Source organism: Oryzias latipes, chromosome 20, assembly GCF_002234675.1.
Source record: "Oryzias latipes chromosome 20, ASM223467v1".
In the NCBI taxonomy this organism is placed as follows: domain Eukaryota; kingdom Metazoa; phylum Chordata; class Actinopteri; order Beloniformes; family Adrianichthyidae; genus Oryzias; species Oryzias latipes.
In genome coordinates, this window is record NC_019878.2 from 2,147,763 (window position 1) to 2,173,849 (window position 26,087).

The following is a 26,087-nucleotide window of genomic DNA, read 5'->3' on the forward strand; positions in this document are numbered from 1 at the left end:
CAACGCCGCTGCATCTGCTAAAACAGAGACAGTTAGCGTGGAAAAACATAGCTGCTCAAGTTAATGCGCAAGTTTGCATTTAAATCATTGTTATAAAATATTGACTGTAATAACTTTTTAAATAGCGTAAGGAGTGAAATAAAAAATGGCGATATTTAGGTGTACTTTTGAAGTGTTATTCCTGGTGTAATTGCATGAAATGCTGCATAGTGTACAGAACCAATATGGGGGAAAAATGCATTTAACGTTGATAATGTTTAGAGGACTTTTTTGTTAACCTTCCCCTCTTGCAAACGTTGGTCGGTTTAATATTAATACATTCAATTGTAGCCGGCCTCACAGGGTTCAGTGTCGGTAGATGTGAATGACATTATGGCGCTCAGACACACACGTCTGTTCACTCCACATGTCTCTTTATTATAAATCTTGCACAGCAGAACACATGCCCCCTACAGTCCCACTACCGTAACTGCAGTAGTAAATGCATGAACATGAGACACTGCATGGGCTGCTACAGAATGTGTTTTTAAAAGTAAACTTTTGTCTACCCTTGTATTGATCAAGTGGTATAGGTTTATATGGGATTAAGAAAGTAAGCAGTGCTAGCAAATTGTGTTTCCCAAAAGTAATTGTTACATTAATCTAATTCAATGTCCCTGATTTCATTTTCATGTAGATGCAATCCTGCAGGAATTAAAAGAACATGGCAGCAGCTAAAAATGAAGTATAAAAACATAATTCAATCAGGTCAAATTTGAGCATGTCATGGATGTAGGCTTTGTTGACAATATTTGACATATGAAACATCTACATAGCTATACATATCTAATGTTGTTTTCATTGTATATATGTAATTGACTGCAACGAAAAACGGTAACGCTCAAACAAAAACATATGGAGCACAGTGGCGCCTCTAGAAATTTTTCATGGGGGTGGCCAGTGGGGGGCCACATTTAATCTTGGGGTGGCACACAAAAACCATGAGCTATATTTTTAAAATTCATTCTACCAAACGTAGTAAAACAACCTTTAGAAAACCAACAGAAAGATAAATGCCTACTGATATTTTGTAGAACATGAACTTATAGTAGATACTACTAGTATAATAACTAATAGATACTAGTAGATACCATTAGTACATACTACTACTGATATATATTTATTTATTTTTTTGTTTATATTTAATGCTTAGGTGTGTCTGCTTGGGGTGTTCGGCTCTTGACTGAGAGATATCTATAATAAACAAAAAATTAAATCTGTTGTTCTGAAATAATAATAAAAATATCCTTCTAATTATTAATTATATCTGTTGACATTTCTATTCAGACTAATAATCATGAAACATTTTTATTATTAGGGTAACATAATTCTAACTTCACCAGTTGGTCCAGGAACAGGTGGAGCCCCTGCTTATACTGAGTTCTGCCTTGCTTCTCTGACCAATGATGCTGACTGTCCCTCCTCTGATGCCGTCTCATCTTTGTCTTCCTCATTCTCTTCTGTCATTCATGCTGCTCTGTCTCATCTTCCTCCTCCTCCTCACTACTCCTCTGTTGCTCCCCTACCATCTCTTTCACTCCTTCTGCTGCACTTTTATTCTTAAAATAAGAATATATGTTGAATTTCTCTTCATTCTCTGAAAATGGACAGACACAAGCATCAACTAATGACTATAGGTAACTCTGTGGAAACAAAAACACATCAAAATGTTGCGGTAACACAACAACCGGTGCTTAAATAGTGCCATGAAAATGAGTGGCTTGTGACAGGGACATCCTTTTTTTACTTATTAATAAAAAGTAATGACACATCCACCGCCGCTGATGATGTGGCGTATTTGCACCAAGTATTTGCACACTGGGTTTACATGTTTTGCAGACCGCATGTTTTTTACACCTTTGCAGCTGTATTTATTTAATATTTAATATATATTTCTTTATTTAATAAGAATCTAATTTTTGATAATAATTTTTCACAATAATTTTAGTGATATTTTTAATTATTTAATATAAATGTCATTTGTGATGTCCTTTATTGATGTTATATTATACAGATTATTTCTGAATGTCGTGTTGCTGCCATAGATAAATGAAATTTCCCCATTGTGGGATTAATAAAGTCATCTATCTATCTATCTATCTATCTATCTATCTATCTATCTATCTATCTATCTATCTATCTATCTATCTATCCAGATCTAAAGTACAGTAAACAGATTGTTAAAGACCCACGGAAAATATTTAACAGGAAAAGAAACGTAGCATTTTGGGATGTGTGATTGTGTGTGCGTGCGTGCGTTCACGCGCGCACGCGTGTGGGTGCGTGCTGAAACCGGTGCTCGCGCAATGCAGGAAGAGAGGGGGGAGAGCGCGTGAGGGTGTGGAGCGCGTACACGCGCGGTCAGTCGCCGTTTTTGACTTAAAGAAAAAGTAATAAAGAAAGTTCATCTTTAGTGACTGAGACTGGTTCTTTTGTCTGACCGGCCCAGAGGATCTGAGGGTTCGAACGCGGAAGTGAACCACGCGTCTTATTCATTCTGCGTCCAGCGGCTCCTCTGTAGATGTCTGCGCACTCAAAGGCAGCAGGGAGGGGAGGGGGTGAGGGCCGGTTTAGGTGATCAGAGAGACTTGCCGCTTGCTGGCTGTGCATTTGGGATGAAACGCACAACTGATGCTACCACAGCTTATAGTGGCTACTGGGGTGGCCACTGGGGTGGCCAGGTGTCGGAGAGGGGTGGCCGTGGCCACCCCTGGCCACCCCCTGGTGGCGCCACTGATGGAGCAATGACAAAAAATCGAGTCTAGGTCTCAAAATCCTCGCACGACGTAAATGTAATTCTCTAGGAATTAATGCAGCCTCCTCGTCTATTGGGTCCTCCAAAACAGGACAAGCAATTCTTGTCACTTGTCTCTGTATGACGGAAATGTGGGCAATGAAGGTTAAAGCGAAAAATACCGCTTCATCTTCTTTAAAAAGGGGAGGGGACCGGCAGAAACTTTGAGTTTAGAGAATAAAACCTGCTCCCGACCAGGTTAGGTTCACAGCATAAGTAACCATGGATACTGACTCAGAGTAAAAGTTACCTCTCTTTCAGAAACGGGTTTGACTTACTCTGCTTTCTCTGGTTTAACAAACCTCCCATTCTGAAACGGAAAACCCAGGGTTTCCCTGATTTCAGGGTTAATGCACTCAGAGTTTACACTTAACCTCCTTTGTGAAACAGGCCCCAGATGCATTAATTGTCCACTGGGGAAAGTTGTTTTCATAATAAAACATTTCTTCACAAGCTACAGAATTATGGTATTCATGCATATGGCTTTAGTTTGTTTTATTTTTGATAAAACAATGTATGGCGTATGTCTCAACCATTCAGAAAGCAACAAGAAATTACATTTGCGCAGATCAATTTCCCATATCTGTGCTGTCAGGTTTTACCAGCGTTGTGTTGTGAGCGGACTTTGTGTTCAGTAAATGTTGTTGAAAATTACCAAAGTCAGAGGAAGTCATTACAAGCCACGTTTGGTCATTTGTCAACAGTTGAAACAAGTTTGTTTACCATCGCGCGCCTCTCCTCCGCTTTCTGCCAGATCCTCGGGAGTGCGCACACTCCTGCCTCCAATCTTCTCATCAGCGTGAGGGACGCCCGTCTGCGCGCGCAGCCGCATACAAGTGCGCGGTTTCAGCTCAGCGGAGCAACATGAGTTTCGGGACTGTGGAGCGTTAATGATGGCAGCTTGTTGAAACTAAAACTACAAAAAATTAAAGATGTGAAAAAAATAATGACAAAACTTGTAACATCCGACTCCAGCGCATGATATTGCAGCTTCAAAGGTATAACATTGACATCCAACACAAGCCAGGAAAACACATCCCCGTCGCCGACACGCTGTCCAGGAAACCTATTGAGTGTGACAGCCAGACATTGTGTGAAGGAATGGACTTTCAGATTCACAGTGTGATCAGTAATGCTCATGTGAGTGACAGAAAAATGGCAGAAATAAGAGCAGCCACCGCACAGGATGAGCAGCTGTCAAGATTGAAGCAGATGATCCAATCAGGCTGGCCAGAGTCGCGTAAAAGGTGCCCAACCACCGTCGCTGAATACTGGAACCACAGACATGAGATATCTGAGGTAGATGGCATCTTGCTGAAGGGCGAAAAGATAATCATCCCTCACTCGCTCAGGACGGACATGTTGTCACGCATACATACCGGACACCTTGGGATTGAAAAATCCAAGCAGAGAGCGAGAGATGTTCTGTTCTGGTCCGGGATGGGAAAACAAATAGAAACGCTGGTTGGATCTTGCAGCATCTGTCTAGAGAGGCGTCACTCACACCAGAGAGAACCAATGATATCCCATCCTATCCCAGAGAGACCTTGGCAAGTAATAGCCACAGACTTGTTCACGTGGAACAGCCGTGACTACATAGTATCCGTTGACTACTACAGTAGATACTTTGAAGTAGAGAAAATTGTCAGTCTTACATCAGCCGCAGTGATTACAAAGCTCAAAGCTATGTTTGCCAGGTTTGGTGTGCCCCAGACTGTCATCAGTGATAACGGACCCTGTTACAGCTCACAGGAGTTCAAAAACTTTGCACATTCATGGGACTTTGAACACATCACGAGCAGCCCATTGTACCCACAGAGCAATGGACTTGCTGAAAAGACAGTGCAGACTGCCAAAGCTCTCATGGATAAAGCTCATGCTCAAAGAGTTGACCCGTACCTGAGTCTACTGGAGTACAGGAACACACCAGTGGATGGTCTGAAGTCACCAGCCCAGTTATTGATGAGTCGTCGCTTACGCTCTGTGTTACCAGCTACGGAGAAGCAGCTGCAGCCGGTCCTTTCGCCTCGCTGCACATTCCAGAGCAGACGACAATTATGTCAAAGCCGGCAGAAGCTATGACAGAAGTGCCAGAGCGCTGCCTGCTCTGTCCCAAGGATCTACAATTCGATTCCAACTTCCATCCGGGACATGGAAGCCTGCAACTGTCATTGGACCAGCACCCACACAAAGATCTTACAACATTGTCACTGATGAAGGCCAGATGCTGAGGAGAAACCGACGTCACCTACAGACGCAAGAACCTAATCCTGAAAAAAATGCATCTGACCCAATCAAACCTGCGAGCACCGAAACAGAGCGTTTGCAATATCCTAACGCAGACCCGTTAGAACCAGAAGAAACATCACAGCTGGTTTCTACCAGATCAGGTCGCATAGTGAGACCTAAAGTTGTTCTAGATCTGTAATCAAATCAGTCGTATTCTTTAGACTGAAACCTTGTTACCAAATGTGTTATTTTAAACCTTGTAAAAACTAAAAAAAAAACAAAAACATTGGTTTAATAGTTCATCCAAACGGGATTTGAATTTGCTCCATAAGTTTTATTGCTAAGTCTGATTGCTTTCTGGTTTAGTATGGTTTACACAGTCTCGTCAGTTTGACAACTATACTGAAGTTTTTTTTTTTTAAAAACAAGGGGGATGTAACATCCGGTGTTGTTCCACGCACCGACGTAAGTTGATGACGTATGTGACGTGTGACGGAAGTAAATAAAGGAAAAGAGTTGTCTGACGAAGAAGCCTCTTGTAGTCCCTGAATACCCTAAATAATACGGAATTATTACAACTTACATTTGAAACCGCAAATTACCTTCAATAAAAGCAATAAACCTCACAAATCCAACTTATTTCATTTTAGGCAATGACTTTTCTCTTTGTGTGTTTTTTTTAAACGCTATTTTTTGTTTTTTGTTTTCTCAATCTCTCGATCTTTTTTCTTTCTTTTACAGTATTTGTCACTGTTACACCGCGCAAAGGGGCTGTCGGAGGCATGGCCGGCCCTCCCTATACCAGGGCCCCGAAGTGGCGAGAAAAAAAAAAGGCCCAAATCTGGCAACCCATTTCATAGCACTTCTGTACCAACCTGCGCTGCGAATGTTGTGCATAAGAACGTTGCCTGCACTTTGATTAACCCCCACTTCACACCTGAACAAATCTGGCAACCCAAATAATGATGTTACGCCACTCTATGTCTTTGCAACGATAGGTCAACATCATTGCGTCTGAGCCTGGCACAGTGTGCATTTACGAGCGCATTTGTCACATTGATCAAAGCGACAACAAGAGACCTGCAAGCCAAAGAGACTTCATCCATCAGGTGCTGATATATGGAGAGAAATGAGGAACTTCAACATCAATCACAAGGTAAGTTTGGAGGATGTTGGGGCCATATTTTATACATTATCCTGCCTTCTGTGCAGCTGATAAATGTTTTAACTCACGTTATCGTATTGTTTAATTGTTCTGCTAACACATGTTTAGTGCATTCTGTATTTTCCGGTTTATGTCAGTATAAAAACTGCGGTTTATCTGCTGTAGACAGTCAGGGAGTCTGACTTTTTCAACAATGTGTCTTAAAACCTTGCATTGGCATGGATTATGGAGAATCGAAACTGCCAAATACAAATAGGAAATAAAGGTTCTCATTTATAAATGACAAACAAAATAAATGAAGTGATTTTAAAATTATGAACATACAAAATAATAGACAAAGAAATGTATAAATGCTTAAATGCCGATTTCTTATTTGTATTTGGCAGGTTTGGTTTTATGTAATGATGATGTTTTGCACAGTTCCTTCTCAGACGACAGCTTCTTCTGCTCTCAGGAAGTATCAAAAAGTATTGGAGGTGGTGCAGTATCCACATCCCAAGATATTCCTGACATCACTGAAGATGTCATCTCAGTTATTACCTAATTTAATAGCTTGTCATTTAAAAAACAGTGTCTGCATAACCCCCTTTTTTTATCATAAACAGCAGCTGAAGAGTATGGAGCCCCAAATTGTTCATAATTAAATTAATAAATATGACCTTGTGCAAATACACGATTAAACAATAAATCTCTCAGAAATATATAAAAAAGATCATGATTTTGTGAAAAACCTGCACACAGATTTTAAATGAGCCACTAAACTATTAGTAGTATTCTGCTATAGGTGTGTTATTAGCTCTATCATTGATTATTGTATAATAATACTTTTTCTTTGTTTATCTGCAGAAGAAACTGCTGTCACCACATCATCTGTTAAACATTGAGCTGCTAGTAAGTTCAAATCTTGCCAATATGGAACCTATATCAAACTTATTGTTTCATTATTACTTAAAAGAAAGTCATACATTTGCACGCACACAGACAAAAGTAAAGGCACTTCTTTCAACATTCTGCTTCCAGCATCACAGCAACTGTTATGTAGATTTGATTATAGTGTTTGACTTTTCACTGTTTGATTTTGTTGAAGTTATGTATCTTATGTTCCAGAGGCTCAAGGAGAGGCATGTCTGGAAGAGGAGCCTACTGGATCCATAATTCCACCAACCTAAAATCCAATTGGTCCAGCTGAATGTCCAACCACACTTTCTGATCCAGTAAGAATGGATTTGGTGCAAAGAGGTCCTCTTCAGACTGATAAAGACTTTGACTTTCCAAAATCACCCTTATTGAGCTGTTGTGTTCTTTATTTTGGATTGTTTTATTGATATTTGATTTGCTGTTAAGTTGCTGTTTTTAATAAGTTGGAGTTTTGTGAATGTCATTTGTTAAGGTCCTAATCTTACATTAAAAATATATCTATCTCTCTCTCTATATATATATACATTTGTCATTCATATTTTTTTCTTTGCACTTTTAAAATTGGTTTGGCACCACTAAATGTGCATCCAACATGCAGGCAATGTACTGCATTCAATTCTTCAGCAGCAACAATAATACATTCACAAAATGTATTCATAGATTTTGTTTGTGCAATATTTGTCAATAAAGTTGAAAAAATGTATTAATAGAGAGATCTCATTTATATAACAACAAGAGTTGTGCTTTGTTGGTGCTGCTGATCAGGGCCCACAAATTAAATTCCGGTTAGGACCGCCAGAAGACCAGGGCCGGCCCCGATCGGAGGTGTGGGAAGAAATGCACAGCTGTACATATCTGTGATGTCGGTGCTTTCATCAATAGTGACTGAAAATGCAATAAATGACTGGATTCCTTCATTTGGCGCCCAAGTCTCCTCAGAGATGTTGGATCTGTAATCGTGATCCTTGACAGAATCATGTTGAAAAAGGTCGACTGCTTTTTGGGGTACAAGACTTCTGCAGCCTTCCTTCACCTGGCTGTGGATCCTGCCTCTGGCTCATCTCTGGCTCGTCTCTGCTCTGTACCTGACCGAGTACCTCGTCTCTGCTTCTACACCCGGCTGTGGTTCATGTCTCCGGCTCGACTCGCGCCCCCGACTGTCCCCACAACCACGACTGGATGAAGCTCGTCTGCTGGACTTTATATATGTAGTTGTAGATTTAGATAAGTTAATTCTTCTCTAAGAGTTCTGGTAAATCGCCTGTCCGTCCTGGGGGAGGATCCCTCCTTCATGTGGACACCCCTGAGGTTTCTTCGTTTTTTCCGGAATCCGTTTTTTTTAGGAGTTTTTCCTTACCGCGAAGGGGGGTCTAAGGGCAGGGATGCCAGTATAGCTTAGTCAGTTTGTTAGTTCATTTTAGTATTTTTCTATTGAACTCTTTGTATTCGTGATCCTTTTGAGTTCATGTTTTACTTCGAAGCCCATCGAGACGACTGTTGTTGTGATTTTGGGCTATACAAATAAAATTGAATTGAAATTGAATTTTTTCATAAGTTCACCATCAGAAAATGGTTTGGATGTTTGCTCCAACTTGTCTGCAATCAGGGATCTGTCACTGCTCCATCACTGACGTCACGGCTGCAGTAAATGCAGACGGTTATTTTGTCAGTCCAGCTAATAGTTGGTAAATCTTCTCTTTTCTTAACTGCAAACAGTGAAACTTTTCTTTATGGTGAGTCTCAGTGGTGCTGAATGCTATATTCTTTGAGCACTGCGACCTGTTGATGACATACCAATCACACAGGTTTTGCATTCAGCTCCATGAACAAATAAAACTCTTTCCATTTTTTCCTGGAAAGCTCAGCACTCCACTTCAACCTTATTTTATCATTCTGACAACATTTTGTTCATTATTGTGTCACTACTGATCATTGTTATAGCAATGTAACAGCAGTGAGGCTCACAAAGAACCAAACTACATCTTACCCAGACACAGAGCTGTTAGGTTTAGCTTTTGGCACATGCAGATATTTGCTGTTTCATCTGTTTAGCTTTTCCTTTGCTCCCCCTAGTGGCGGAATTGCGCATTTCAGTTATTTCTTTAAAAAATCATAACTCGCCACAGGAATGGACTAGAAACGTTCTTTCTTTTTTAAACATCCCTATGATTTTTATTCTTCATGTGCGGGTCATACTAAACCACCTGGCGGGCCTGATACGGCCCGCGGGCCGTATGTTTGACACCCCTGCACTAGACAGTGTGCTGAACCTTTTTTCTTCAATGATTTGTGATCTTCACTGGTGTCCATGGATTACATGAAATCTTTCCACCTTTATCCACCTTTGTCATGGTAGGGAGAACACGTCAATGTAAGGGTGGGGTCATCTAAGATAGCACAAGGGTTAAACAGAATATACTGAAAATAAAATAAAGCATCTGGTGTCTCACACTGCCATCTAGTGGAACATAACAAAAGTGCTTTGACTAAAAACCTCTATGTTGTCTCTTTACATTTTTAACTCACTTAACTTAATAATACTATGACATCCCCCTCTTTTGATAACAAGCTTGCTTAACTTAAAAAAAAAACAGTATAAGTTTCTCTACTCATTAAACTTAAGTGGTATGCAAGTAATCTTCTCAGATCTAGTACTCTGGCTCCTCATCTGATATCCTCCCTTGTTGTTCATCACTGGGGGTTTCTCTTTTGGGATCTCCACATCTTCTGACTTTTGTGGGGAACTAAGAGTGGTCTTCTCCAGTGAGCCAGATATGGTAGACGTGGTTTCTTCTGGTGAGTGATGTGGTGAAGAAGCTGGTCTCGATTCATCTGTTGGAGGTGATATTAACTGCCGATTCCCACTGGGTGTCTCTTTGTGTCTGGGTTTGAGATGTTCCCTTGTCCTCTAGTAGGTTTTTTCCTTCAATGTCAACAAGGTATGTCCTGGGCTCTCTTATGGGATTAGGCCTGTTCAAGATAGTTCCTGGCTCCCATATCTTTTTTAGTGTGTTCTTCACATACGCTTGCTCCTTGTCCTGAAGGTCACTTCTCTCTTTCCCAGCACGCATGTCATAAAACTCTTGCTGCTTCGCTTGCTTTATCCTGTTCATCTCCAGGTGGTCGTCAGCATGTGGATGGTGTGACAGAAGAGCTCCTTTGCTGATTGGCAGTAAGGATTTTGGTTTTCTGCCATATAGCAGCTCATATGGTGATGGCATGTTGTCATCCAGTGGTGTTTTTCTATACATCCACAGTGCTGTGTAAGGGCAGGTGGTATCTTCCTTGACTTTCTTCCACATTGACTTCACGGTCCCTACAGCTCTTTCAGCTACACTGTTAGCTTGATGGTGATAGGGAGAGCTGAACTTTGAGGTGATGTTTGAATCTTCACACTTCCTTTTGAACGCTTCACTTACATACTGTCTGCCACAGTCTGCAATTATTGTTGAAGGTAGCCCATGCTCACCCAGAACACTCTTGAAATAGGTGCACACGTTCCTAGCGGATATGTCAGGAAGTAGTCTCATGACTGGAAAACGTGAATAGTAGTCCACAATGATCAGGTATTTATGGCTGTCGAACTAGAATATGTCAGAACCAAGTATTTCTCATGGGCGTGTTGGAAGGTCAGGTTGCATTATGGGTAGTTTCTGCTGTGCTGGCTGAAACATGCAGCACACATGACATCCTTTCACCATTTCTCTAATGGTGCTGCTAATACCTGGCCAAAACACAGATTCTCTGGCAAGCAGTGTGCATTTAGTCTCACCTTGGTGAAGAATGTCCAGAATGTCATTTCTCAGTGCTTCTGGAATGACAATTCTCTCTCCTTTCAGGATGAGGCCATCTTCCAAAACAAGATCACATCTGAATGTCTAATATTCTCACAGTTTGGGTGGACACTGCTTCCTGTATTGAGGCCAGCCTTTGTAGATGGTGTCTTTGAGCATGTTCATTGTTGAGTCATTGCTTCTCTGACAGCTTTGTCATCCATCAGCCGTGTAGAGGTAGAAATGAAGTGCACATCAGACTGGTTGCTTGTAGTTGTTTCTTTTGTTGTCTTTTGGCAGATTTGTGACAAAGCATCTGCTAACAGGATTGAACACTCTGGTTTGTATTTAACTTCAATGTCAAATTTAAGATAGCTGAGAATGAATCTCGAGTCTTGTGGGTGTTTCTGCAAGGTTTTTCTTGAAAATCTGTTCCAGGGGTGAGTGGTCAGTTTCCACCATTACTTGTCTTCCAAGCAGGTAGTATTCAAACTTTTCTAGTCCAAACATAACTGCGAGGCACTCTCTCTCAGTGTTGGAGTCTCTGGATTCTGTGGGGCTCAAACATCTCAATGCCATACCAACAATTATTTCTTGCCCATGCTGATCAATTTGTCTGATCCAGGCTCCGAGAGCCAGGGTGCGGGCGTCACACTGCAGGAGGGTTACTGTATTAGGGTCAGAGTCATAACAGCTGATCAATTGCTTTGTGCACAGTTCCTTTTTGATGTCATCCAGAGCTTGCTGATGATGGGGTTCCCATCTGAAGTGGACATTTTTTTAATTAGTTCTCTTAGGGGAGCAACTATCTTTGCCAGTTTGGTTGAGAATCTCTTAAGGTACGTCACCATTCCCAGGAGTGTTTGGAGTTCCTTAGTGTTTGGTGGAGCTTGAATGTCTTTAAAAGCCTGCAGTTTGTCTTCTGAAGGCAGCAGCCCATCTTCTGTGAGTGTTTATAAAATAAAGCATCTGGTGTCTCACACTGCCATCTAGTGGAACATAACAAAAGTGCTTTGACTAACAAAATCTATGGCTGTGTCCGAATTACCGCCCTAACCCCTAACTACTAAAACCCTATATAGTGCGGCACTATATAGTTCTCTATATCAGTGTTTTTCAACCAGTGTGCCGCGGCACAGTGTGCCGCGGGAGATGGTCAAGTGTGCCGTGGGAAATTACCCTCATTAATCATTCACTGATCTAAAAACATTTTCCATCTCCAGGAAATCAGCTCTTTGTTCATCCAAACAGGCCCTGATAAAACACTGAGTAGTGAGGAATATAAAAGATCTTAAAATTACTTTTTCTTTGTGTTTATTTGATTCTATTAAAGACATTTTGATAAGAATGACGGTATTTACCTGCAGCTATAGCGGTTTGCGGGAAAGTCCCGCCCCTTTACCTGTCTCCGCCAATCATTGTTGAAGGCTTAATCACATGTCAGCAGTCTGACCAATCAGAAGTGGTTAAAGTCTTCACTTCCTTGTTCTTAATTCTGCTCATAAAGTCTCTCAGTTCCAACAAAAATACCAGCTAAAGCTCGTCTTTAGCGGTGTAGCTTTCCACAGAGTCCGGTGTCAGACCGTGAACAAAACAATGAAGCTCACAGACGCGAGTCTTTCTGCCCTTTTTCGGCAGTTTTCACACAACATCTCCCATGATGCATTGGCTTAAAGGGCCAGTGTCCCAGCGCACAATGAGTGCGCGTGAAATGTCTAGAAACCTCAACGGACAAACAAACAGTTTCTAAATTTTCTAATTTAACTTTTATTTCATCTCTTAGAAAAAACAGCCGCAACTTCCTGCTTTTTTGGCCACAATTATCACAAAATGCACGTGAGATTGCGGGGGGGGGGGGGGGGGGGGGGCTGTCGATCAATAGAGACCATGAATTTCTGCTTATTTATTTATTTTTTTGGATGCTGGTGTGCCGCGGGATTTTTGTCAAGGTTAAAGTGTGCCGTGGCTCAGAAAAGGTTGAAAAACACTGCTCTATATAGTTCTCTGAATTTTCAAAGCAATTCGGACACCCGTGCTCACTAGTTTTCTCTTTCGGGTGTTTTCAAATGGCGCTCGGCACGAAAACAAAGTGGCGCATTACCGCCACCACCTGGTCTGGAGGGGAACTACTTCTATTTAACGCGGAGAATGACACCCATTTGTCAAATTAAAAATATAAAAAATATGAACATTTTATGAAGACTATCATGGAAAATGTGGCTGATTTGTAGATAATAAAATTACAAACACATTGGTGGGGATTTTATGTATTTGTTGATAAATAAACCCCCATGTTATTACTCCATGGCAATATTTATTTTTGTGCCGCTGAACAATTTACGGGCTCTTGCGAGGAGGCATTTTTTTTCCGTAGTTTTCTCTTCTACCTTACTGAAAATAGCTTTATATATGAATCTGTCCTTGTTCCTGGCAATAATTCAACCGTTTTTCATGGGATCAAACCAAAAACGAGCAGATATGCACCATCACAGGACGGCAAGGAGAAGCAGACGTCTCAGAAGATTTACTCTGGATGCCCTGGCCAGACATGAACAACTTGTGAGTTAAACTTAAAAGTTTTTTATTAGTTCAATTTAGGCATTTGTCACTAATTGTGCTCAAGGTTACACAGTCTGCTGGGTAAGAGTTAAAAATTCTTTTTCAACACTGGATTATGAACTGTATAGTACAACTACATAAAACACTTGTGAGATCTAAGTTTAGTATTTTTTATTCAGAGTCAAACCATATCACTTGTTTTAAACAAAAATACTTTAATTTTTAAATATGTATATAAAAATCCAAAAACCCAGCCAAAAAAAACACGAGATTTTCCAGCATTAATAAATATGTCATAAACTAAAATGTAAGACACCAGAATAAAATGAAACATTCAAAAAAATCAGATTTAATTTTCTCAATGAAATAATTATTTTTCTATTTTACAGGGTCTTCCACGTCTCTACTGCTTTGCCAACATAAAGGTGTCTGTCGTGGCCCTTCACGCTGACGCTCAGTCCGACACAAGACCAGACCGACAGACCCGGGGATCGGTTGACCCGCAGGACCATTGAGCATCTGGTGGAGCAGCTTCGGGTTCCTCACACTCTGGGGGGGGGGCACAGGAGACTGAGGTCCTGGTGTTTCTTTTCTGGCTGGCGTGTGGCACATCATACAGTGTGGTAGCCAGGGCCTTTGACATGACACGGTCCACTGTAAGCGACGTTGTCCACAGGACGGCAGACCGCATCCTCCAGCTGATGAGCAGGGTCACCCAGCATCCAGTGGGAATGAACTGCCATTAGTCACCTCAGGTTTTTTAGCAGCTCGCTGAGTCTTCCACCTTCCAAAAGGTCGTAGGGAGTATCGATGGCTGCCACTTAAGAATAAAGGCCCTAAAAGAAAATGCAGCTTGTTATTTTAACAGGAAGCTTTTTTATTCCATTCAACTGCAGGCTGTACGTGACTAATGCCAAATTTAGAGATATTTTTGTTGGGAATCAAGGATCAGTCCACAGTTCACAGGTTCTAAGTAAAAGCCCAATTTATGTAAATAAAACATTACCCACCTGAAGGATCCTTTTGGGTGATGGTGGGTATCCCTGCATTGCTCATCCCATCACGCTGCTGACACCCTACAGGGAACCCATGAGGAATGCAGTTCAGGCCCGTTACAACCAGCACCACGCCAAGGCACGCTCTGTGGTGGAGAGAGAGCATTTGGCAAATGAGGAGGAGAGCAATATTTCTGGGGGCACTGGAAGTAAAACCAACCTTTGCAATGAAAATCATTGCCTGCAGTTCAGTTCTGCACAATCTGTGCATCGGTGAAGGGGACTGCTTGGAGCCACAGATGTTGAACCACACCAGGAACCAGTAGGACGGGTAAAGTGGCGTTCGTCTGCGAGGACAAATCTCTGCTTTCCTTTCAGCTCCAACTGTGACACACATGACTCTAGAAGACCAGGATTATTGTTAACATATATAAAATAAATGTTAACATATAAAACGAAAATGTAAATATGTACATTTGATATTTCTATGAAAATCCTTTTGAGATTGTTAAAAATGGCTCAGATTTAAATAATACATGTAAATAATTCATTTTTGTTCATGCATTTATTAAACAAATTGCAAAAACAAAGACGACGTTACATTTTGTGAACAATATTTTAACAACAATATTTTAAAGTTTTTTCTTCAATGATTTGTGATCTTCACTGGTGTCCATGGATTACATGAAATCTTTCCACCTTTATCCACCTTTGTCATGGTAGGGAGAACACATCAATGGAAGGGGGGGGGGGGTCATCTGAGATAGCACAAGGGTTAACACACTTAACATAATAACACTATGACAATGGCGGAGCCTGGGGGCGGGGCTTTGAATTGGTTATTTAAAGTGCAATTGCATTTGTCATCAGTAAGCCACAGAGGGGAATGATGGATGCCAATGGTACGGTGGCCCAGAAGGTTCACAACTCAACACAAAAACTCACAGCACAATAACTCACAACAAAATAACTCACATTACATGAACTCACAACACAATAGCTCACAACACATTTACTCATGACACAACATAATAACTTACAACACAATAACTCCCAAAACAACACATTAACTCACAACGGAAGTTTAGCTGCGACGGAGGTGCTTTTATTCTGAAATTTCCACTGGGCTAAGCGGCTAACAGAAAGTAACGTCACAGTGAGCTTTGGATGGAACACGTATTTTCTACAGGAGATGCTAGCAGCAGAGACGATTGTTAAAATCTTCAGAAGTAAGTAAAACAAGCATTTATTTTAATAATATATTATAAACTGCTGATATGCAGGTAGCCGGTTTAGCTCATGCTGGTTTGCGGCACCTTCCGTCCGTCCGTGAAACCAGGGTTCGAATCCGGGCTGCTCCCTGTTTCCTTCTCTACTTCTGTGCCGGTCCCAAGCCTGGATTAATTGAGATGGTTGCGTCAGGAAGGGCATCTGGTGTAAAACATTGCCAAGTTTACTATGGGACTCATTTGCTGTGGTGACCCCTGATGGGAAAAAGCTGAAAGAGAAAGAAGATTAACTACTGATATGCGCTATAGGAAATGCTTTAACTGGGGTGTGTTCTTACAGAGATGTTGCACATTGGAGGTTTGCAGTCTCACCACTGTGGACCGCGCATTGGCTTCCCCAATCTGAGACCCTAGCTGCGGTTACATATTATCTTAATAATAAGTGCTTAATAACGCATAAGTTAGTTTTCTTGAAATAGTGTGTGTAACAAATGGATGTGGTAACAAGGTTGAATAAATAAAACTTAAAAATAACATAATGAGGCATCTTCACCATAAAGTGGTGTGTGCGATTTTTTGGGGGGTTATTTGTCTACTTACAGTTGTTTGTTTTTCTTACAGAAGAAGAATATGTATTGTCCTTTTTGTGGACAGACCCTGGAGTTTCTAACTCCATTTGGCAGATTATGCGGCAAGGATATTCATTTCCTGAAACGAGACTCAGAGACTGGCCCGCCTGAAGGTAATCTAAAAGCTCTCACTTTTTAATTGATACTTCATTGCACATTATTTTTTAGCTATGTATATATATTTAGCTATTAGCTATATTTTGCTAGTTAGCTAGATATTTACAGTAAACCCTTGTTTTTCGCGGGGGTTACGTTCCAAAAAGAACCCGTGATAGGCAAAATCCGTGAAGTAGAAACCTTTGTTTTTTCTTAAAATTATTCTACAATTAAATACTCTATTATACATTGAAAAGAAAGAACAGACCATTTTACAGGCTCAAGCATTTGTTTCACAAATAAAAGTACTTTTGGAAACGTTTTTTTAACAAATATCTTCTGTACTGTAATGTCTAATAAAAATAATTTTAATCATCCATGTGAACAGAAGGCTTCAAATCGCGGAGATTAGCCCCGCCCACCGACGGGTATCCCTGCGACGCTGTTTTACGTACGTGTACATATTAAACTGCAACGTTATTGACGCACAGGTAGAGAAGAAGCGGAGTGACTTTTTAGCCAATCAGAATGCAGAACACAATGCACGATGCAAATCCGTGAAGTAGCGAAACCGTGAAAAGTAAACCGTGTTATAGCAAGGGATCGCTGTATATGAAAAAAAACAAAAACAAAAAAAAACCACCCTTCCGCGGGTGGTTTCTCCTCCAAGCTCGGGTCCTCTACCAGAGGACTGGGAGCTTGAGGGTCCTGCAATATCTTAGCTGTTCCTAGCACTGCGCTTTTCTGGACTGATAGGTCTGAGGTTTGTTCAGGGATTTCTTGTAGCCACTCTTCCATCTTGGGGGTTACTGCCCCAAGTGCTCCAATTACCACGGGTACCACTGTCACCTTTCTCTTTTTATGCTTTCTCCAGTTCTTCTCCGAGTCCCTGGTATTTCTTCAGTTTCCGCAACGGCTTTCCTGGGCATCTCTGTGGTTCAAGACAAAGAGAAGAACTGTGTCTTTCTACATCAGAAGGATTAAATTGAAGCCATACTTAAGAAATACGGGATGGAAAATGCTAATCCTGTAGCAACTTCTGCTGATACCAATGTGAAACTGAAAAAGGTGATGGTGTTAGTAAACCAGTACAACAACAAAACTATCAGTCAATGGTGGTTTGCTGTATGCTTCAATAGCCACACGACCAGACATAGCTCAAGCTGTGAATGCTGTCTCAAAGTTCAACGCAGATCCCAATACTGCTCATCTGACTGGTGTGAATAGGATACTTCGATACCTGGAAGGGACAGTGAATCTTGCTCTTAAATATGATATTAACTGGATTTTCAGATGCGGATTGGGCTGGTGACCAAGATGACCGACGCTTGACAACAGGCAACATGAGTTTCTACTGAGTGGAGGAGCGGTGAGCTGGCTCAGCAAGAAACAGGCCACAGTTGCACTCTCAACAGCAGAAGCTGAATATGTTGCACTTAGTCAAGCTGCTCAAGAAGGAGTTTGGCTGAGACGATTACTGGCTGATCTTGGAGTGGAGGATTCACCCACAGTGACCCTGGAAGACAACCAAAGTGCCATCGCAATTGTAAAAAAAATCCAGTGGATCACTCCAGAACTAAGCACATAGACATTTGACATCACTACATCCGTGAATGTATGCAAAATGGACAGATAAAACTACAATATTGTCCAACAGAAAATATGAAAGAAGATATCTTGACCAAGCCGTTGACCAAACAGAGGTTTAAAAGTCTCAGAGGAGAGATTGGACTTTGTTTTGTGTGAGAATAGTTGAATATTTTTTGACTGAATGTATCCATAAATATTTTGTTTTGAAAGAAAATGAATATGTAGATGAGAAATTTAAAAGAAAGGTGAAACCTTAAGTTTCTTAAGGTATTGGATACAATAAGTGAGTTTGAAAAAAAAGATATCTGGAATTGAAGTTTTCTTTAAAAAAACTGTTAATTATAAAGCTGTTTTGTGAAAAGAGAGAAGAAAAATATTTGTCTTTAAGGTTCTAAATGATATGAAATTATGTGGGAGTGTTAGGTGTCAGTGTCAGTTGGACAGTTATTGTTTTGTCCTACAAAGAGTTAATAAATGAACGGGGTGACTCGTGTCTGAAAATCAACACTAGTTCCATCAGGGTTTGAGATATGCCGTCGAGGCGTCGGAAGAGACCCTGTTGAACCGAGGCTATCTGAGTTAATGACTGGGCTTGGCGCCCCAGAGCTAATCCCTGCTGGGAAGTGGACACTCGTGGAAATGGACCTGAGAGCGAGGCGACAAAACGAGGTAAGTCACATGAAAAAACCTGAAGACAATAATATACTTGGCAACCAGACTAAGCACCATTAGGAGCAATGAACTGGTGATGAATGCTGGGGCTGGATCTCTTTATGAAGGCAGGTGGTAGATGAGGTGAGTGTCCACAGCTGGTTCCAATCATGAGAGCAGAGAATGGAGGAGTAGGAGAGACTGCCAGAGACACCATAAAATGAATAAATCTCTTTAAAGGACATAAATAGCTTTTTGGAATAAATACAAAACTACCAATCAAATCTGTAAAGACTCATTCATCCTGGATGGTTCACAGTAGAACTGGTTTGGAAAAACAGGGTTGGCTGGACTTAGTTTTTTAAGCTGATAACAAGTTTGCCTCTTGTCCTGGAGGGCTTTCTCAATTCTGTGTAAAGGCCCGTACACACCGGGACGAATATTCGCCAGGCGTAATTCGCCAGCGTTTTTCGCCACGTTTTTTGTGTTCACACCCAGGCGATTTTCGCTGACGATGAGCCGAGCGAACATGCAATTTCATTCCCTGACATTAGATGGTGTTTAATGTAAACAGAAATACTCCTGTACACAAGGTGGCGCTGCGCAACTTTATGCTTCTTAAACTCGCTTTTCCCTCAGAAGAAGAAAGCAAGTATTTACGTGCTTGTCAGAATAATACAAAGAAAACATGAATATTTCAAGCACCAGTTGCTCCAACTGGTGGTGGTGGGGGGGGTTGGGATGTTGTTATGGGGTGTCAGTACACCTTTTGACCAGTAGGTGGAGATAACCACTGATGTATGTAGCTGAGGCTGAGAGAAGCTGCAGAAGAAGAATAAAGCTGGATCTTGAACTGAGCAGGTGGATACGTATGTTCGAAAACTACGTGCTGGCGTTAGGCGACAAGATGGAGGACAAGAGGAAACGTGCGCTGCTGATCCACACTGTTGGCGCGGAAGCCCAGCGCATTTTCTACACTTTACCGGATACGGGTGACTCCAACGCGGATGCCCTCCATGCATTAAAGACGTTTTTCATACCCAAGTTAAATACAGTGGCAGAGAGAAATAAGTTTCGTCAGCGGGCTCAACGTGTCGGTGAGTCAACTGCTCAGTATGCTGCTGCCTTACGTGAGCTCGCTACTACGTGCGATTTTGGCGCGCTGTCTGATGACATGATATGTGACCAAATTGTGGAAAAAACCAACAACAGGAGGATCCGAGAACGCCTTCTAATGGAAGACAATCTCACTCTACAGAAAACTCTGACATTATCTGCTCAGATTGAAAGTGCCTTGGCAGAAGCTAAAGCTATGGCTACACCAGCCTGTGAAGCTGTAGTTGGGATGGTGCAGCAGGGGACTTCCACCGGCGGTGGGAGTTACAGACACGGTCACGGGCGTCCACAAGCTAAAGTACCACAGAAAGTCCTGCCACATGGACCTGGGTTTGCTGGTAAGACATGTTACCGCTGTGGATCTTCAACACACATTGCAAGTTTTCCTAAATGCCCTGCTAAATCAGCCACATGCCGAAAATGCAGTAAACATGGACATTTTGAGAGAGTCTGCAGGAGTGGGACTGTGTTGAATAAAGTGAGGGAAGTGTCAGTTGAACAGTCTGACACAATCAAAATATTACTGGTGGAAGAAGAGGACATGATGAGCCTTAACAGCAGGCTGATGTGCAAAGTCTCTATGCTTGCAGCTGAGGGACCTACAATTACAGTTGACTTGCTGGTCAATACTGGATCTGTAGATTACATTCTCCCTATGCGCCTCTACCAGAAGCATTATGGTCACACAGCGGGGAAAATAAGTATTGAACACGTCAACATTTGTCTCAAAAAACATATTTCTAATCGAGCTATTGACACAAAATTTTCACCAGATGTCGGCATCAACCCAAGTAATGGACACATAGAAAGAAATCCAAACATTTATGTCCATAAATGAAGTTATGCGTAATAAAGTGAAATGGCACAGGGAATAAGTATTGAACACATGAAGAAAAGGAGGGGTAAAAAGGTCTGGCAAGCCAAGAAAGCAGCTGGAGTTTGTCAGTATTCAGAAGGTTAACCTGCCCCCTATTAGTGCAAAGTAATATCAGCTGGTATAGTCCTGATTGATTCCTTTAAAAAAAGTTTCTCACCAGCAAGGTGTTAGACAAGAAGCATTGCATGATGGGTAAAAGCAAAGAGCTGTCCAAAGACCTACGCAACCTTATTGTTGCAAAACACTCTGAAGGCATTGGTTACAGGCGCATTTCTAAACTTCTGAAAGTTCCAGTGAGTACCATTGGGGCCATCATCCTGAAGTGGAAAGAACACGGCTGTCATGGTACCCCCGAGAGGCCCCCTCCTTTCTCTGCTTGCTCCTAGATTGGACCCAGCTGTTGGCATTCACCTCATCACCCGCACCTGTATTTAAGACGGCTCCAGACCAGAATTCTACGCCAGTTCGTTTGCCCTCTATGAATCCTCGATTCCATCCACGCCGACCTGGGTGCAGCCACACGTCCATCAACCTCAAGTCCGTATTCCACCTCTTCGGAACTCCACCACACTAACTCCATCCTGCCATCAAGCCGTTTCTCGCAAAGCCAGCTCCATTTACCTCCTAGAAGCCGCTCCAGCCCTGCTCCGAAAATCCTCCTCCGGCGCATCTGTCCTCGCCTACTCCGGTGACGTCTTCGCCACTAGGCTCCAAGCTGTTAAAGCTTCATCAAAAAATTAAAATCCATTCACGCCACTTCCAGTGTCTGTCATTTTGGGTTTCAGCGTTTGGGTCTGCCTACGCTACCACCGAGCATGAAAACGGCATTACCATAAACCTGCCACGGCCAGGTGCTCTTCGCAAGATTTCAGACAGAGGAGTCAGAACAATCATCAGAAGGGTCCTCCAACAGCCCAGGACCACTCGTGAAAAGCTTGAGAAAGACCTGGAATCAGCAGGTACCGTTGTTTCAAAGAAAACAATAAGTAATGCACTCAACCGCCATGAGCTCCATGCACACACACCACGCAAGGATCCATTTTTGAAGAAGAAGCATGTTGAAGCTCGTTTGGAGTTTGCGTCACAACATTTGGATAAACCCACTAGATTCTGGGAGAAGATACTCTGGTCAGATGAGACCAAAATTGAACTCTTCGGATGTCATAAGCAGTGTTGGGCAGTAACGCGCTACTAAGTAACGCGTTACTGTAATCAGATTACTTTTACAGTAACGCAGTAATCTAACGCGTTATTTTGAAAAAGCTAGTAATCAAATTATAGTTACATGGACGAGTAACTACGCGTTACTTTTGTACGATATTGTCTTAGCAGAATAACAGGTTATTTGTACTTTTTGTCAATAAAATGCGTTGCTTTTGCAAGTCGCGACTGAGTGACGTAATCCCCCTGAGACGCGACTACCGCCGGTGCGCAGCTGCAGCAGCCAACTTAGCAAAACAAATGCAACATGCATCATGGAGCTGGGAGAAAAATACGCATTGTCGAGTTGGAAGTACGCACATTATTTTACTTTAGTTGGTACGAGTGGAAAGAATGTTGTGGTCCGTTGCCAATTATGTGGCGGGAGCAAGACGTTTTCGACGGCGAAAAACTCCACATCAAACCTTTTGAAGCATTTAAAGGGACACACAGCACGACGCAACTTGTTGAAAAAGAAGTCAGATTAGCGACAGCAAGAGAGTCTAGGGTGAGTCTGCCAGCCAAGCAACCAAAACTGGATTTCTCCCGCGAGCCCCGTGTAACGTTATAAGAGCTTAATCAACTTGTTGCGGGATACATTGTGGAGGAAATGCTGCCACTTTCTACTGTGGACTCCTCAAGCTTTCGCCGAATTATCGACAAAATTCCCTCAAACAATAATGTACATCTGCCACACAGAAAGTCATTCACCTCATATCTGGAAAACGAGTACAAAAAGATGAAAGCCGCTTTAAAGTTAGCGTTAGATGATGTACAGTTTGTATCAACAACTGCAGATATCTGGACTGCTAATAATAGGAGTTATATGGGTGTAACCATTCACTGGTTCAACCAAGACACTTTGGAAAGACACAAAGCTGCGTTGGCTTGCAAAAGAGTTAGAGGCAGGCACACTTTTGATGTCATTGCTGCTGAACTGGAGCAAATTCATTCATCTTTCGGCTTGCTAAACAAACTTGTTGCTACAGTTACAGATAATGCATCCAATTTTGTGAAAGCATTTAAGACTTTCCCACCACCTGAGTCTGATGAAGATGAAAAAGAAGAGGAGGAGGAAGAGGAGCAGGAAGATGTACTTTTTACAGACATAGCAGAAGCCCTCACTTCTGTTTCTGATGAGGGCCACATCACTCTCCCCCCACACTACAGGTGTGCATCACACACCATCAACCTCATTTCCACAAGTGACGTTGAAAAATACCTCACATCTAGTCCAACTACAAAATCTGTGTACAGGGTTACTATTGCAAAATGCACTGCGCTTTGGACTAAAGCAAGTCGATCAACTGTTGCAGCAGAACAAGTGCAGGAGGTCAGCCAGAGGAAGCTCCTGGTTCCATCATCAACCAGGTGGAATTCATTTTATGATGCAGTCTCCAGAGTTGCAGAGATCCCTATGAATGAGCTAAATAACCTGTGCAACAAGCTGGGTATCAAGTGCTTCAATGAAAAAGAATATCAGTTCATGCATGAATTCTGTATTGCAATGAAGCCACTTACTGCAGCACTGGACATACTGCAGGGTGATGAGTGTCCATATGGTGCTTTGCTGCCTACACTTGAGATCCTGATGACAAAGTCTCTCAGCCTAAAAGATTTGCTCACCAAGATGACAGCAGACCTGCCAGATGTTATTGTAAAGGTGTGTATGATTCAGAATCACAAAAAAGAAGTATTTCCATTGTTGGTGAACAGAATTCACAAACTTAGAATTGACTTGGGTGATATAGTGCATGCAAACAATTTATAACAAATTATTTACATTTGGCCAAACTGTAGAAACACTTGTGTTAAACACTTTTAACTGTATTATTGTTTATTATAGGCCATCCAGACTCGTTTCTCCATTGTGCTCGACAACAAAGATGCTCTTCTTGCTGCCATAAGCTGCCCAAAGTTCAAACTCAGATGGGTGAAAGATGGAGCTAGAAAACAGCAACTGAAGAATCTTCTGGTAGCAGAGTGCCAAATACTTTCTTCTTCAGCAGGAGACTCAGACAAAACTGACAATGTGCCAATCAAAGTAGTAACACCAGTAACTGGTATGGAGTTTTTTGAATTTGAGTCAGAGCCTGAGGACTGTTACTCTGCAGACCAAGAAGTAATGAACTATCTGAGCTCAGGGGGATTTGAACTTGACACCTTGAGCAACTTCCCCGCAGTCAAAAAGGTTTTCCTGAAGTACAACACTCCAACCCCTTCAAGTGCACCAGTAGAGCGTTTTTTTGTTTTAGGTGGATTGGTGCTGACCCCAAGACGGAATAGACTGTCTGACAGTCGATTTGAGAAGCTGCTTTTAATGAGATACAACCACTGTTTCACTAGCCCTGATCATCTGAAAAAAAGTGAACAGTAGTGTCAAGCCTTTATACTTTTTGTGATTTGTTTTGTTAGTACCTTCAGCAGTTCAAAAAAAAAGAGTGGCAGTTAAAGAGGTCAATGATTCAATGATTTTACCTTGTTATCATGGCCTTCCTTCATCATTAGTTTACTTAAAGTTATATTTGAATTGATTCATGCATGTTTGAGTAATCTTGTTTTGTTCTTCAGCCGGAGCTTGAGTTTATAGTAAAGCAGCAGGTATGGTTGAAAACCGTCCCATAGCCACTTTCCAACAATATAAAGGAGTAATTTAAAAACTGCTGTCTGTTACAGTTAAATTTTAAAATGAAAAACTTTACAGTTCTGCACTTTTGAACAGGAAGTCAACAGAGCCGTTTGTTTTTAAGCCGTTTTAGATCAATTTGGGGTGTTACAGTGAACAAAATGTAAACTGCTGTGCTGATCTACATATGTTCTAGTTTAAAGAGTTGAAAAAAACACACAATAGGTCTCATTTAAGTTTTGAGATTTAAATTGAACAACTACAAACAATTAAATTTATAAGATTCCCTTAAAATTATAAAGGGAGCTGATTTTATTTATTTACAATATGCTGTATTTTTATTTGGAAAACAACTCGACATTGTTTTAAGTTAAAGAGCCAAAGGCTAAATTTGTTTGTTTTGCGAGTTTTGCACTTTACAATAAAGTTTTTATTGTGAAACGCTTCTGTATTAAAGTACTTTGTAATCAGTAATCAGATTACTTTTGAAAAAAGTAACTAGAGTAGTAATTAGATTACTTTTTGAAGAAGTAATCAGTAATCAGATTACTTTTCCAGAGTAATCTGACCAACACTGGTCATAAGACACAACATTTTGGAGGAAAAATGGCACCGCACATCACCCCCAAAACACCATACCAACAGTCAAGTTTGGAGGTGGGAGCATCATGGCATGGTGCTGTTTTTCAGCATGTGGTACTGGTAGACTTCATATCATTGAAGGAAAAACGAATGGAGAAAAGTATCGAGATGTTCTTGATCAGAATCTGCTGTCATCTGCCAGGCTGCTGAAGATGAAAAGAGGGTGGATCTTTCAGCAAGACAACGATCCCAAGCACACAGCCAAGGTAACACTCAACTTGAAGAAAAAGAAAATAAAGCTGCTAGAATGAACCAGTCAATCAACAGACTTGAATCCAATTGAAAATCTTTGGAAAGAACTGAAGATCCGGGTTCACAGGAGAGACCCCCGGAACCTTGAAGATTTGAAGGCAGTTTGTGTGGATGAATTGGCCAAAGTCACACCTGAGCAATGTATTCCACTGGTTTCTCCATACAGGAGAGGTCTTGAGGCTGTAATCACCAACAAAGGTTTTTGCACTAAGTATTAAATAGATTTCAGTAAGCGTGTTCAATACTTATTCCCTGTGCCATTTCACTTTATTACACATAACTTCATTTATGGACATAAATGTTTGGATTTCTTTCTATGTGTGCATTACTTGGGTTGATGCCGACATCTGGTGAAAATTTCATGTCAATGGCTCGATTAGAAATATGTTTTTTGAGAGAAATGTTGACATGTTTAATACTTATTTTCCCCGCTGTATTCCACTTTCCGCAGCAAAAAGAAGACTAGTTACATATTTAGGAGAACCTATTTCTGTCTTAGGCTGCTTGGAACTAACTGAGCTGTGGAACAAGCTGTGCCACAATCAATGTGTATGTGGTGTCAATTGGAAACCCACTTTTGGGTTTGGATTTTTTCAACGCTTTAAACCTTGTTATCAGAGATGGCCGGGTCAGTGCAGGTGTGCCTTCTCCAGCTGTGCCTTCTACTTCAGAACATCCTTCGGTCTCTGTGCAGTACACAGCTCCTG

The 26,087-nt window shown here is 41.5% G+C and overlaps 2 protein-coding genes across 2 annotated transcripts in view; one reads left to right on the top strand and one right to left on the bottom strand.

Annotated features, from left to right (window-relative positions):
• LOC101161871 (synaptonemal complex protein 2-like) overlaps positions 1-3,663 on the bottom strand; it is a 51,493-nt gene extending 47,830 nt beyond the window's left edge. The window contains exon 1 of the mRNA XM_023950328.1: positions 3,557-3,663. Within this exon, the coding sequence (XP_023806096.1) occupies positions 3,557-3,628 (72 nt within the window). The 5' untranslated portion in view covers positions 3,629-3,663. The remainder of the gene's footprint in view (positions 1-3,556) is intronic.
• Positions 3,664-21,838: 18,175 nt separating this feature from the next.
• On the top strand, positions 21,839-25,056 carry LOC111946688. The gene is made up of 2 exons (XM_023950408.1): positions 21,839-23,523; positions 23,707-25,056. Exons 1-2 carry the CDS (start codon positions 22,471-22,473, stop codon positions 24,235-24,237), a joined length of 1,584 nt encoding a protein of 527 aa, XP_023806176.1. The 5' UTR covers positions 21,839-22,470; the 3' UTR covers positions 24,238-25,056.
• The last annotated feature ends 1,031 nt before the right edge of the window (positions 25,057-26,087 follow it).